Below are 16,141 nucleotides of genomic sequence, written 5' to 3'. Positions count from 1 at the left end.
CCGGGACCCTGGAGGCCGGATTTTTTATAGGTCCCTTCCAGTAGTTATACCTTCTTTAAGTGATAATAATGACATATTAGCTATATTAAATGACTTTAGTGTTGCAAGTATTAATTTCAAAGCGTTAATAGATTCCGGTGCGCCAGTTAACATAATAAACTCAAATGTGTTTAATAGACTACTAGTATACATTAAGCAACGGAAAAATTTCAATATTCCCTGTTTAAATAGCGTCACAGGACATAGGCTGGAAGCAATAGGCTCCATAAGTCTAGACGTGATGAAAGATAATAGAGTATTCCCAACAATCTTCATGTTATGCAAAAATTTTATATATGTGGCGATTATTGGCGTAAATTGGGTTAGATATGATAAAGTGTTAGTAGGCATAGCAAATAACAGACTCATGTATCCATACGATCCTATCCTCCAACGCTTGGAGAGAGGGGAAGCAACAGTGAATATAATAAAATCTTTTGTACCCCATCTCTCGTTCTGTGGGAGATAATCAATCAGTAAATGGATTTAGTCAATAAAAACAAAATTAGGGAAAATGCAGAAGTATAGACAAACAGAAATAAAAAAAATGGCTGAATTATGGAACGAAATAATAAATCCAAGTACTGTCCCCTTACAACCAACCCCAAAGGCAGAAGACTTGACGCAACCAAGCGCCAATCGTAACTTAATAGAAAAAAACTCGGAAGAAAAATATTATGGATTCGCGGTGCGTAAAACAAAGATCCCCCCAAAAACAATGCAAAGAGTTCAAATCTCTCAGATGGTCACCCCCGTAAATGACAATTCCGAAATTTGGTTTGCATTCATGTGTAGAGGAAACCCCGAAAGTCTATTTTGTGAAGAACAGAAACCAAAGGAGAAAATACATTTAGAGCGAACGGTCACGTAGTAATCCAGATAATCGTCCAAAATGCTCAATCAGCTTCAATTTAAAATTGCATTTACATCAGAAGATTCAAAAATTAGATTTTGGTTTTCTCAAAGCTGCAATAGCAAGTATATTGATATTGCTCGATGTGATCTCGAAATTCAAAAGCGCATGCGCAAACTCGAAGAAAAAAAAGATGAAGTATTTCTTGGGCTCTTACAAAAATTTTTGACCAAAAAAGATGAGAAGGAAAAAAATCAGAGAATTTACAGTCAACACTATGACTACAATAATCGGCTGGTCCATGGTGACATTGACGACTCAGCTAACAAGAATTGGAGTGATTGGGTTGCGAGACACTTTGTCACGGACACAGATGTAGACATTGACAACGCACAACCAGGCATTTCAAAAGGAGTCTCTGAGGGCAACAAGCGACTGCTGGGAAGAGAAATTCTTGATCCAAGTTATTTGCCATCTGCCATGCCACTTGCCAAACGAATAAAACTTGTCCAACCAGTTCAGCCAAAGACATCTTCCAAAACTGACAGAAAGAAATTTCGAGAGAGAATTAAGACGTACAGCAAAAGTGAATGGCAGGAGTTGCCCGACGAGGTATCTCCCAACTATTTATCAAGGTTTGGCTAGGTGAATAATGATGATAATATTATTTGCCAAAACTGTGAAAATCGACTTCGTATTACAACAGGAAGCATCGAAGAACAATCAAAAATGATGAGTGGGCATTCAGAAAAATGTTCATCTCGGGACTACAGGCTACCCTACTCTGTACTATTCATGCAAATCTCTAAAGCCCAACAAATCATTGCAGAAATTAAGAAATTAATGCGAAGTAAATCAAAGGAGACTGAATGTGAATCTCTAGTTAGGTTCAAAGCTGAATTTTGCAATACAATGAGGGAGTATAATCTCCTCATTGATTGGGTTTTAAGAAAGATCAACAAAAAAGGACTCACGTTGGTGCTCAAATTAACGCAAGTTAATTTTGTTCGGATGAGACAACATTCAGTGCCAAGAACTTTTCAAAAATTTACATGATGATAACATTAGTCCTTTAATTTGCCATTCTAAATGGTGTCCCTGGGTGTTCCAGGGACTTCAAGGGAACGTGGTTCCAAGTTGGAAAAAACAAATCAATATCCTTTATGAGGCCATGGATATTGAATTGGAAGAAGAATGTCTTTCACTATTATCATCCTCCTTAACTGCAAATCAAATCGAAACGCGTTGTCTAAAACTTGTTTGTTTATTATATTATTGGCTAACATATTTCAATTAATGTGATAACTGTCGCTCAACTTGAAGGGGTTCTTAAATTTTCACTTAGGATTTAATGTGGGCATTCGATCTCCATACTTGGTAGGTCCTTATATACAAAAAAAATTATATAGATCCTTATATACAACATATGAATGTGTGCTCTTCAAGTCAGTTATTTATCGTATCATTAATGCGTAAGGTGGAAATATAGTCATGTACTAGAAAAGACGAACATTTGTTATTTTAAGTGAAAAAATAGTCTGGAAAGTAGATCTTAACTAGTAAAAACAATGTAGAATTATTGGCATATCAGGTGAAGGAATTTTAATATTAGGTGGAGGACTTATAATCATTATATCATCATATAACCTAATGTGTTAGTCAATAGAAACTCTTTGGCCCTTTTGCCGAATAGAGTGAGTAGGTGATGGACTTAAAAGTAATGTCGTCGTATATTTAGTCTCAGAAAGCAATCGGGACTATGAAAAACACTTTGCAGTAAAAGACACTAAAAGTTGTTCACTGAGGCAATACGAATAATGTTCAATAAGACTGTTTTTAGATTCTCATAAAACTAACATAATAGACTCACAATTGATTCCAAAAGACTCAAAGTGATATCTTAAATGTTATAAATCGTAATTAAACTCAAGTAGCCCATTGGTATATCACTATCCAATAGAAATATAGGACATACAGTGGAACCAATAGAATCAGTATAATGTACTTTTTAGTAATGCCTGAACGTAACCTCTGGCAAAATTGGAGAGAGTAGATTGTTAGGATTTTTGAGCCAGTCTTTTAGCAGTATTTTACGAGTCTTGCGACAGTCTTTTGTAATCGATTTTGAGTCTATTATTTGAATTTTATGCAAATCTAAAAACAGTTTTATTGAACATTATTCGTATTGCCCCAGTGAACAACTTTTAGTGTCTTTTACTGCAAAGTTCTTTTGATATTCCCGCCAAGCTCTGTACCGATTATGTGAGTAAAAATACATACATTACTTTCTTATTTTATTCTCTTTATGTTAGTATTTCTCAGGATAATTAGTCCTTGTGGCTCCAATCGCTCTCAAGGGAACCTAAAACCCGTCAATCTGATTTCGACTCAGTATGGCCATTAATACAAGCTCCCCATTTGAGCCGCTAATTTAAGCTCCCCACACGCGAAATTCCGCCTCCACTCAGGTATGCTACTCGCGAACCGTCAACTAAGAATTTAACTGAAAACTACCCATAGAAATAAATAACTGAAAAATTCATATACAAACAAATAACTTAAACTATAATAACAAAAACTCTTTTTTTCGAACCCCCCCCCCAGTAGAATTGGCGCGGCCTGTAGGATACGAACCTAATCTCCCAAAGGGAATCTGATTTCGATTCCCATTTTATCCTTGAGTTTAACCGTACCCGTATTAAATTGATATTATTAGTTCGACTAATCATAACTATTATTTCAAAAAATAGTCCCCATATACGAGCATGATGCATGTAAAAGCATGAAGATTGCTTTTATACGTTTTATCTTGGAGTTTAACCGTACCCATATTAAATTGATATTATTAGTACGAGTATTCACGACTATTATTTCAGACAAGTCCCCGTATAATATCGTATAAATTGTGTATTATTGTTATATATTTTTTAACTTATGTAATTATAAAGAGCATTTGATTCTGCCCAGATATATTCGAGGAAGCAGAGTAATCAGTGAAAATTGACTACTGGTGTACCAGCACGCAACACGGATACAACCCAGTAGCATCTACTCTCATCATTCGTCAACCACCGATAAGTACTCACCAAGGAAACCCCTGAAGACAATACCCTGATGACAACCCAAGCCTAGTACCAGGTAACACTACCCCCAAACAATATCGACAAACCGAGAACCCCATTTATAGGTACATACCTGAATTAATGATTACCTAGAGAACCACCCCGACCGCAATGTCGTAAAACTACATAAAATCCGTCGATGACTATCATTAGACGGCAAGGTCTCAAACATTAAATCTTAAGGACCAAGAATAACTCTGGAGTCAATGCCTCGAAGATTATATATCTTAAGCCCAGAATAAGACACAATATGTTGAATCAAGATCCCAAGCTTAAGTTTTGACCCTATCCAATCATTATTAGATTTTATGAAACCAAAACTATCCTCCATGAGAAGAAGAACCTATTATAGTCACTTTTGTGGCAAATACAAACTGGGCGTGCAAACCTTCCCAAAATAAAGTTTTAGACAAGAGACCAAACTAAGTTATCTTAGCCAAAATCCCAATGACTAAGCCCTCAATGGTTGTGTATCATTGAAACAAGAATCAAAGACAATGCGTCAAACATAGAACCTGAGATAAAGTTCTGTTCCAACAATAGTTATCCTTACATGATGTAACATAAAAGAAACAATAACCGTGAATAATTTCCTGGAATAGCGTTTTTTCTTAAAGTCTAATCACAAAAAATATCTTTATCGAACCCCCCCCCCATCAGATATTGTTCGTTTAGCAAAAATAAAGCGGGGGCTGCTCTTCTAGCAGGAAAATTATTACTGGATGTAGTGTTGAAAATCGTAGACCGTCTTTAAAGACTTACGCTTTGGTAGTAGCTTTTATTAAGGATGCTGACACCATTGAAGCCAGCGAAGAAAGCAGGAATCTAATGGAATTTGCCCGTAACGACCGGGCAAATTCATATTGTCCGTATAACAAAAATAAAGCGGGTGCTGCTCTTCTAACAAATGATGGGGAAATTATTACTGGATGTAGTGTTGAAAATCGTAGACCGTCTTTAAAGACTTGCGCTTTGGAAGTAGCTTTTATAAAGGATGTTGACACCATTATTCAATAACAAAGCGAAAATAATTATACTCAATCTAAAAAACCAAAACAGTGGAGATGACACTCTGAATCAACTTATGAATAGTTGGACATTCCGGACAATGCTTGAGAAATCAGAATATGGAAATCCTAAATGCACAATGTCGAGCTAGTATGCCGGGTGAGGAATTGACGGCAAGGTTATGAACTCAGTTTCGCAACTCTCAAGAATTCACTGGGACGTCATTTATTTAGCATCAACTGCGAAGTTGTCCATTTAAATGAAGCCCCGTTGCTCCATATTATGGAAGGATTAAAGAAGGAAGATGCGATTGAGTATGTATGTTTCAATGAGGCAATGCCTTTAAAAGCTAATACTCTAACAGGTGAAGCCAGTGAAGAAAGCAGGAATCTAAGGGAATTTGCCAGTAACACCCGGGGCGATTCATATTGTCCGTATAGCAAAAATAAAGTGGGTGCTGCTCTTCTAACAAATGATGGGGAAACTATTACTGGATGTAGTGTTGAAAATCATAGACCGTCTTTAAAAACTTGCGCTTTGCAAATAGCTTTTATAAAGGCGGTATCGTCAAGCAAGTCAAAATTTAAAGCAGCCGCAATATGTGCAGAAATGGGGGAAGATTTCCTACAACTGTGTGGTTCATGCAGGCAGTTTTTCCTAGAATTTTGACATGATATACCTGTGTTTAAAAGATAAGATAAGATTTATTGCAAAAAACCTTTGGGCCATAAAAACACATCATACAATCTATAAACCAACACTCAGGAACAAAATACAAAAAATCAAGAACAAAATCAAGAAATATAAAAAAATCAAGCAAAAAAGAGAAGAAGCAGTTGAAAAAACTTCTACAAATCAAGGAAAGATCTTTCCATTGCTTATTCAAGTTTTCAACGTTTTGTTTCTTTATGCAAGATTTTAATGTCATCTTGCAAAATGGCAAAGCACTGTTCTTTTCGTATGACCCGCTTTTTGGTGAGAATCCCACGGCTTTACAATGTTCTGGGAGACTTGGATCCCACAGCTTTGGCACTATTGGTCACCTCTCAATCTTGGATATATTATCAGCTTTCCTTTACAATTTTCGATGCGCACATGGTGCTTGAAAGACCCAGATCACCGAGTAAAAGTTTCAATAGACGACCTACAAGCTGTAGTTGCTTCAACACGGGATGCTGATGAAATAAGCCATATAGTAGAAAATATATTGGATTCAATAATCGAAATGGGCAAACTCTCCGTTAAGAATGTGATGAGAAAAATCCAGGTGTCAAACCATGCACATTCAAAGAGTTGTCAAAAAATGTGCTACAAAGCTATTGGCACAGTCAAAATGCAAGAACAACTTAGCCCTCAAAGAATTTTGAATTATGTTGCCAGAGGGCACTCAGAGATCATCGTAAGGAACAAGAGTAAAACTTTTATTGGATATGTGTTATTGGTGGAATGCTCTGCACTCCATGTCCCTCGAAGAAGTAATGTTTTTCGTGGCGATGAGTTTCATTTGCATGCTTTAGAGATGAAAATTTCAGAAAATCTGAGTGTGTCGGAAGTACTCCGAGAATTTAGAAGAACAAGAAGTACAAGGGCGTTTGTTCTGAAAAAGAAAAATAATTACAATGAGAAAGACGTAATGATAGGATTAGTGTCATTCGATGATGTGCTAAAATGTTTAATTCAACCTCACGATTTTTCCGTATATGGATGAGCTGTGTCTTCCAGCTGTATTTGCGACGTCTCTTCAGTTTTCCAAATCATTTGCTGTTAAAATGTATAATTTCATTTTGTGTTTGTGAAAAAGGATACATATACTTTAATCTCTGCAAATAAAAAGTCTCGAATAATTCCGTGTACAATATTTTTGTTAATTGTTTTTTTTTGTTTTTTTAATAACACAATCTATGTGAAAAAGGACAGATATTTTCTTAGTAATTTCTTGTCTCGTTCTTATTATTACTAAATTTTTGCTTAAGACGCCAAACTATTTTGAAAAAAATTTATTCGACCCTGAATCCGAGGAATACAAATCCCTGGGTAATAAATTATTTCTGAAACGTATGAAAACACACCCAAGAAAAAGAGACGCCTATAAAAATAATAACAAGAAAATTAAAAGAAGATTCTAAACTCTAAACCATTAAAAAAAATAGACAAGAAAAAAATTTTGTCGACTATAATATAAAATGATGAACCAAGTTGTGAATTATTGATCATCGCTCCCCCAGGAGCTAACGAAGAACCATTGTGTTGCACAATTGTTAATAATATTAATAATGTGATTAAACCAGGCTTGGTGAAATTTTACAGATGTATACTCAATTTATCGCCAGACCACGGTGTAATGTACATCGCTGATTACAATACAAGAAGCGCGGCAGCATTTACCAAAAAAAATTACACCGTCTCTTTTGTGTTTTATTTGACCTTCCTGAATTTAATGATGTAGCGTAACTTGTGTTTAAACGATTGTTTTAAATCTAATGTAGAATTAAATAAGCGTTGAGGAAAATTAAAGTGTGTGTAATAGCGTATACTAAAGAGCATAATAAGAGACCTTACTTAAAGTTAAAGGAATTAATCTCTTATATCGTCGTTTTTGTAAAACAGCTTAGAAGAAATTTCTATGTTTTAGATTTCCCAGTGAAAATTCTATATATTTGAACTAAGATGATAATAATATCGTTTTGTTAAAAGCAATATATGTGTAATGATATTAGTGTATTTGTTTTATATTGTCTTGTAGCGCGACATTCACCATTAAATGTACACCATTATATATATTCACCATTCACCATTATTAAGATTGAGAACTTGAAGAACTTTTCTTTTTGAAACTAGATTTAAACTTAATTAGAGGAAGTCGGAATTATCTTTAGAAGGAACGAATTTTTGTATTGTAAATATGTTGTAGATTTTCTACAACCATATGGTTCATGCAGGCAGTTTTGCTTGAATTTTGCCATGATATACCAGTGTTTATAAGATAAGATTTATTGCGAAAAACCTGTGGGCCATAGCAACACATAATACAATCTATATACCAACACTCAGGAACAAAATACAACTTTAGATAGTAAAAATCAAAAAAGGAAAAAAGAAAAAATAAAAAGAACAACAAAACGACAAAAAAGAAATACACCAAGGTTCGACTTTTAACCAACAAACACCATATAATAAAATTCAAATCATAAAAATAGTATCAGGCTATCCCCTGAAACATAATTCCCTATATTTAGTCCCTAAACGAAGAAACTTACACAACTGTTTAATAGCACATGTATTCCTCTCAGCCATCCTCTCTATTAACCAGCATTCGCTCCCAAACACTCGTCCGAAACATTAATTCCGCAACTCAGACAGCTCTTCACACTCGGATACAAAATGAAACAAGTTTTCATTCACCAATCCACACATTGGACAGAAATGAGGGCCAGCCACCAGCCTAAACTTTCCCAAAAGTTTCCTTCTCTAACCTAAATCCAAACTATCCCCTCTTACCAACAACAAATTCTTCAAATCCTCTTTATTCAACCAAATCTAAAATAAACCTCCTCCTCCCAACAGTATTTGGCTTGGGAGTAAAACTTCAAAGACATAGATTGGTCCTTATGAGCTTGCCACTCTTGGATTTCTTGGTCATTTAGGGTTCAATGGACTTCCTTCCATACTGACACGGTTTCATCCATAGGGCCTTTCCTTCATTCCACATCTCTGAAAGTCCACAAAGGTCCAGTATTTTCTTAACCTGATTTGACCAAGAATCACGTCTACCATCCTTCAAGCTCTCCAAATAAGCTGCCTTAAGAAGCCAAACTCCAGGTAGCCTAATTATTTTCTCCCAGAATTTTACCATTCTAACCAATCTAACACTCCTTAAAGAAAAAAGCCCCAAATCTCCTTTCAGTACCACTGAACTAAATGAATCCTTCAAGCCTAGAATTCTCTTAAAATATCTTAGCTGAACTATTTCTAGCTTAGCTACTTTAGCAAAACCCCAGACCTCAGAGCCCCAATGTAGACTAGAAGCTACCTTTGTCTGAAAAACTCTTTTCTGGATCCTCATGTCAGCTAACTGATTTAAATTACTTCTCAACGGCATATTTATTTTTCTATTACTCCTTAAATTACAATCTTCTACATGCCTAGACATTCCCCTTAAAGCATTAAACTTGCCGCCCAAATAAACACATTCATCATTTACCTCTAAAACCTGTTCTCCAAAATTAAAAGAACCTCTGAATCAACATCTCCTTTACTCCTAACTACTAATACTACTGATTTCTTGTGGAATGACTGTGGAGATGTAGCTTCTGAAAGAAAATTTGCTATTGCTTGCAGAAAAGTAGCCAAATTGTTAAAAAAGATAAAAAAGATGAATAGAAAGGGTATGCTTATTGGAGACTTTAATTGTGACTTACTCCAGAATTCAAGTGTAAGAACTGAAACTTTTCTTTCTATTTTGCCGACCGACTACACGGTCATTCCGAAAAACAAAAATTGTACTTTTATTTACTTTTCTGGAAGTACGTCTAACCTTGAACATGCGGTATTTCTCCATCCTCCCAATTCAGATCTAATGGTTGAAGTCGGTCTGGAGGTGAATGTAGTGATCATATCCCACAATCCCTCTTAATTCCCAGAAGTGATATTCATTCTTCTGAACTTGGTAAAAGAAAGCCAAAATCTTTTCATCTTAAATGTTGGGATAAGATTGATAAGGATATCTTCCAAGTGGAGTGCGACCGCATATTGGATAAAATTCGAGTTCCGTTTCAGCTCCTTCAGTGGCAACCTGGGATGGACCAGTCTGCGATACCGATTGAGCTGAATTTTTACTGTGCACAGATCACCCAGTCTCTGAAAATAGCCCAGATGTACGCTGTCCCAATAAAAAAGTGTAGACCGGGCACCGAGAACTTTGGATGGTCTAAAAACGAAAGCCTTAAGGCCGCATGTCAATCCTCGAAGCTCTGGCTACGTTTGTGGAATGACTCGTTCGGCTAATAATAAGACTAGAGAAGATATAGCTACTATCAGTGAGATACAATGGTACTCGTATTTTATTAATCAGTTTATTGAACCTGATGCTAAGAAATTCGAGAAATTTGAAACAGAACTAAACTACTGACTGTTTGGTCCCGGACTGGGCGCCTTTGTAGTTCGTACTAAAAGCTCGAGTGAATGTACACGAGAGCTTAAAAAGAAAAAATCGATGGATCGTGATGGTATATGTTCCCTTCTTTTTCAAAATGCGTCTGATAAGCTGATTTTTCATCTTTCGTTGCTTTACCAAATGGTTTTTTGCAGTGGTGTAGTCCCGGAATCTTTTTGTTTAGGTCTTATTTCACCGATCCTTTAAAAAAGGGATGGATCCATATGAGTGTTCGTCATACCAACCCATAACTGTTTCAAGTGTATATGCTAAGATTTTTGAATCGCTTATAATTAATAGTCTACACTCTACTTGCTATACGTCTTCTTATCAGTTTAGATTCCAGCCTAAGCTGGGATATTTTCATACTCTACAATGTTTGTGATTGATGCAGATCAGTCTGATGGGACCCTGATCCTTGAAACGTATGATGTTAGTAAAGCGTTTGACTCGCTATTGCATCCCCAAGCAATGAATGAGCTTCTGAACCGTGGAGTATCGCCTGATTTATTTAGACCTATTCTTTACATGTACCACCATATGAAAGCTAAAATACGTATTCCTGGAAATGATTTATTGACCAAAAAATTGCCATTCACATTGGAATTTAACAGGGTGCGATTACTTCACCCACAATATATAATGATGCAATGCTGCCAATTTAATGCCAACTTTCTTTTGGGTTATATTTACGAAGTGATGGATTTATCAATACGTTGTTATGCAGATAATGTTCTTAATGCTAGTTGAACCACTAGGGAGTTACAGCGGTATTTCCGAGAAATTTCTGAAAACCATCGTGGAATTCGGTTTTCCATAAGCGCAGTAAAATGTGAAGTTTTGATTTTCAATGAGTTAAGTGTGACTTGAGATGATGAGGTATCTATACATTTGAATGGTATTGAAGTAAACTCTTGTGATAAGATGACATATCTTGGTCTCCCAATTGGTAAGAATCTTTAAATTCTTAAATCTTTCAATTGGAATTACCAATTGGATTTGTTTTGCTTCTAGTCCTGTGACTTGAATCAAATTCAGTTGAGTTATAAGCTACCATAAGCAGGGGGTGATACAGAATTAATGTTTGATGGGAGGGGTGCTAACGAAACTTGGCCTCCCAAAGTATTCTGTTTTGCCCCTTCACCCCAGTATAACAGTTGGTCACTTGGGGGGAGGGGGACTTGAGACTTTTATCTGCTGACTCAGCTCCCAATTATAACCGTTCTATCTATGTAATGATTCGTAATACAGATCACTTTTCAACGGAAATTACCTAGAGGAAAGATTAGAAAGCTGAGACAAAAACCATTTTTTGGCCGTCCTAAAGAGCGAAAGAAAAACATAATTCCAACTAACAATTTTACTAACGTTCTGTGTGGATTGTAAAGTTGCTGCCTATCAGCCAATTTCTTCACCAAATCCAATTGTTGGATAAATGAAAAAGCGGAATGTCTAAAATTGATTCGGCAATGCACTATGATTAATTTCTACCTAACTATCTTGAGTCAGAGTTTATCATTTTATCAAAAAGACTAACTGAATAAACTCAGCATGACTACTTTTAGGTTTAAACCAAACTGACCTTCCCAAAAGTGGCAAAATTTTGCCTTAACCTGTTTTGAGCTGCGTACGTATGCTGCAAAAGTACTTTTTGGTACTTTGATAGATTTTCTTTGCAACTCGATAGATTTGGATTATGAAGATCCACTCAACGATCTCTGCTTAAATTTCAGACACGAAGAAAATATAATTGGCAATTTGGCAGATGACGAAAGTAGCAATACATTGCGAGCCCAAATCTATGCAGAATTTGTAAAAGCCATGGACGTATCATTGACTAATATTTGCAGAATTTGCAGAATGTCACCTGTATTATATCAGTTGAACTCTGATTCTTCGGATTGAGATGATGCAGCATATTGGATTGGGTGTAATACAAATAAAGACCATTGGTTCCACGGGGATCGTTGCTTTAAAACGTTTAAAACCGTACCTGAGGCTAAATTAAACTTTCTAATTTGTAAAATATTATAGCTTTTGAAAGAGATAAATTCAACAATCATGTAAATAATATTCAATTATATCCTTCCAAATGAAAAATAATGGATGACTTGAATCCAATACAAGAACTGATTCAGATAAAACAGTTGAATCAAACGACATTCATAGTTTTGCATAGCTTATAAAATGTGTGCATATTAGTGCCAATTTGGCCCTAGACTCAATTTTGCTGAAGTAGCTAGGGCTAAATGTTGGATTGATAAATTAGTTTGGGTTCAAAAACAACTACGAACTAATTGATTAGACTAATTGATTACTAATTAGACTAATTAGATTACTAATAGAACTAATTAGACTAATTGATTACTTTGGCTCAAGAAAATCGGCCTCTTCATTTGTTTACAGTGAGTTATTTATTCTATACTTAAAAACTTAACTATAAAAGTTAATTACCAAAAAAATCTAAAATAAAGAATCATTAAAGGGAAGTTAAGGGTGCTCAACTGTTGCACAAGCTTCGTATATCTAAAATTCAGGGGTAAACCAGATATTCCTTTCTAATATAAAGTTAATGGTTGTGGGACAATACGAATTTTGACAAAGATGAAGAACAAAAAAATCTTTATATTCGCTAAACTTCATTACCTATTGTATATTAAAACATTCAGGTGAACTAAAAATAAAAAAAAACAAATTAGTTCTAGAGGCCAATCTGTTTTTCTTAATGAAGTTTTTTTTTCGATGTTTAATGAAGGCTGCTTCGTAGTTTCACCCAAAAAGAGTGTAAATAGAAAATTATTGGTACATATTATCACAGAATAAAAGCGAGATTTAAGAAAAGAAATTAAATTATATGGTACTCGAAATTATTGAAGAAATTAATAGTTCATTGGCCGTTACACTTAAAAATAAGCTAGTCAAATAAAAATTTGTATCTACAAGTCTGGGTTAGAAACGTGTGTATTGTAATTATTATGTCATTTTGTTTTCTATAGTAATCATTTATGTGGGTTTTTTTTTAATTATAATCTTCGTCAAATCAAGTCTATTTAATATGTAATAAATGGTGGATTTTATTATCATGAAAGAAAATAAAATTGATAGCTATTACACAGCTGAAGAAAATGAAAAACAATTTGAAACAAGAAAACATTCATTGTCTATTATAATGTTTAAAGTTGCTTCAATTTTCCTCATCTTTCTTCGCTTTGTTAATGTAATTTTAAATTTTACTTTTATTTTAGCTTAGCGAAAAACATAAGGCAAAAGCAGTAAACCCGGGGGAAATTCCTACAACACCGTGTATTAAGTTGTTGGTCATTCAGAAAACTCAATCGATAGCTCTGTTTAATAATGTTCTCTCTTTCTGTTTATTTAACTTCATTTCCTTTATTGGTGCTTTGGTACTTGGTACTGTTTATGGGAGACGATACATCTCTTATTGGCTATCGTAGGCCTAGTTTTTGGAGCTTGTCTCCCCATGGGTCTATCACAAGTATATACATGTATATTTTAATTTACAGATTGCGATGGTCTTCATGGCAATTTCTGTGGCATGCATGAGTTTCGCAACATCCTTCAGTTGGATCATAACTCTCTCTTTAAGTCTTGCTCTTGCTGATAGATGTTTTTATTTCTTGGTAAAAAGGATTTCTGAGGAGATTTGGGGTCCCGTCAAGACAATTAGATGCTCCAAATATCTGAATACATTAACGGCAATATCTCTTATTGTTGGACCTTATTTTGCCAGTGAGTCATTTTCTTCTTTTTCTATATAATGTACTTTTGAAAATTCTATGTGCTGAAAATTTCCAAATTAATTTGGCAGCAAAATATAGCTGAGATTTTTCAATTGTATGATAAAATTTTACAATTTGGCTGAAGGGCCACAACACGGGTGGAAAAATTCATTTGAGGTTTGAGCTTCACTATCCTAAAAATATACCTGTCGTTTTACCTTTTGTTTGTGCTTATTATGTAAAATCAGTTTGGTGTTTATTTTTTTTTATAATTAATAAAATCTTTATTGTATATTTTGTAAGAATGATTTTTTATTTTATAAGAACCATTTTGGGTTTTGAAAGAACTAGTTTGTATTTTGTATGAAGCTTTTTTGTACTTTTAAAAAACTGTTTTGTATTTGTTAACAGCTATTTTCGGTTCTGTATACACAAATTTGTATTTCGTAAGATTTAGTTTTAAATGACATTTTGAGGCTTTGTAAGATGTATTTTGAGTGTTGTTAAAGCTATGCTGTATAAAGATAATATTTTTTATAGTTTCAAAGAACTATTTTACATTCTGTAATAATATTTTGGGTTTTGTAGGAAATATTTTGTATATATAAAATTTTTGTATTATTGTGTATTTTACATATTGTGTATTATTTTTGTATTTTTTTGTATTTTGTAAGAACTATTTTGTATTTTATAACTATGTTGAATCTCTTAGGTACTATTTGTGTTTTATAAATATTATCTTTCTTTGTGAGAACTATTTTGTAGGAATTATTTTGCGTTTTGTAAGAAGTATATTCAATTTTGTAGGGAATGTTTTATATTTGTAAGAATTATTTTGTATTTGCATCAACATTATTTTATTTCATGTAAACTATTTTGTATGAACTATTTTGGACTTTGTAAGAACTTTTTATATTTTTTCAGAATTATATTAAATTTTGTTACAATTTTTTTGTATTTTCTAAGAATTATTCTATTTTGTATAAACTGTTTCACATTTTTAAGAAATATTTTATACTTTCTATGAATTATTTTGAATTTTTTGTAACTGTATTGTATTTCCCAGGAACAATTTATGCTCATTAAGTTCATTATTTTGGTTTTGTATTAGATATTTCATAATTGTAAGAACTATTTTGTATTTTATAATAACTTTTTTCGTTTTGTAAGAACCGTTTTGAATGTTTGTAGATATTTTGTGTATTCTTCAAGAGTGGATCTATTTTTGAAGGTTCTATTTGGATTTTAGTAACCATTTTACATTTTTGTTACTATTTTGTATAATTTAAGAGGTATTAAATTTTCATTAAGAGCAATATCTGAATTATATATGAGGTATATGGTAATTACAAGAACTATTTTGTATTTTATAATTTTTATTTTGTTTTGTAAGAATTATTTTGGGTGTTTTTAGATATTTCATATGCTCTGTAAGAGCCGGATCTACTTTTGTTAGTAGTAATTGTATTTTAAATGAATTTTTGTTGGTTTTGTAAAAATATTTTGTATGAACTATTTTGTATTTTGGGATTTACTTTGTGTTTATTACATTTATTTTAAACTTGAGCAAAAAAGGGCTTGAGTGACCAGTCACATCCGTATAGTTTCCAGCCAACAATCAAGCCTTTAACTGCAGGGAACAGGCATCTCGAGTACCTGTACTTTCCACAAGCCAATCAAATTATGTATTATGTCTTGAATTGTATTCTTGGAACCCTTGGTCCCAGTTTGTTCAGATAAATGTCCTCACCAGATTTTTTACTTTTGGTCTCTTAGTGATTTTTCTTCCCATAGTAATAATTATTCATTTTTCTTTAATTTTGGTTGCGCAATTCTCTTTCCTTCTTTATAAGCGTAGTTGATTACAAAGACCACAAGGAATTAAGCGTGCCACAAGGGATGTTTGACCAGTAACTATTAAGCCCTCGGATTGGCTGGAAAATATCACTATCACCCCATCACCCCTTCACTGGCACGCGGCCGACTAAGCGGGCTGGGGAAAATTGGAAGTGTCAGCTAGTTAGTTCCTTTTTTGTAGCATGACTGATTACGGTAAGATTTTTTATACTATATAATCTTTGACTTTTTAGCCTAGGTCGAGTCTATTGAGATAGTTAGAGATATTACCGGTAACCCTTGGCCTTTAAAGTGGCCCCTGGGACCACTCGATCACGCTCTAGTTCCCTAAGGCAGGGTATATTGTAAATGGGGCACAGACGCGTACCCG

General features: G+C 34.1%; 1 protein-coding gene across 1 annotated transcript; it reads left to right on the top strand.

Annotated features, from left to right (window-relative positions):
* Window positions 1-5,304: 5,304 nt before the first annotated feature.
* Window positions 5,305-5,691, top strand: LOC148944845 (cytidine deaminase-like). Its single transcript, XM_089099486.1, has one exon. It carries the CDS (start codon window positions 5,305-5,307, stop codon window positions 5,689-5,691), a length of 387 nt encoding a protein of 128 aa, XP_088955612.1.
* Window positions 5,692-16,141: the final 10,450 nt, after the last annotated feature.

The sequence above is a fragment of the Artemia sp. Qi Xiang Cuo genome, chromosome 13, assembly GCF_049724085.1.
Source record: "Artemia sp. Qi Xiang Cuo chromosome 13, ASM4972408v1, whole genome shotgun sequence".
Taxonomy (NCBI): Eukaryota; Metazoa; Arthropoda; class Branchiopoda; order Anostraca; family Artemiidae; genus Artemia; species Artemia sp. Qi Xiang Cuo.
Note: the sequence above shows the minus strand (reverse complement) of the source record. Positions and strands in the feature narration are given on the sequence as shown.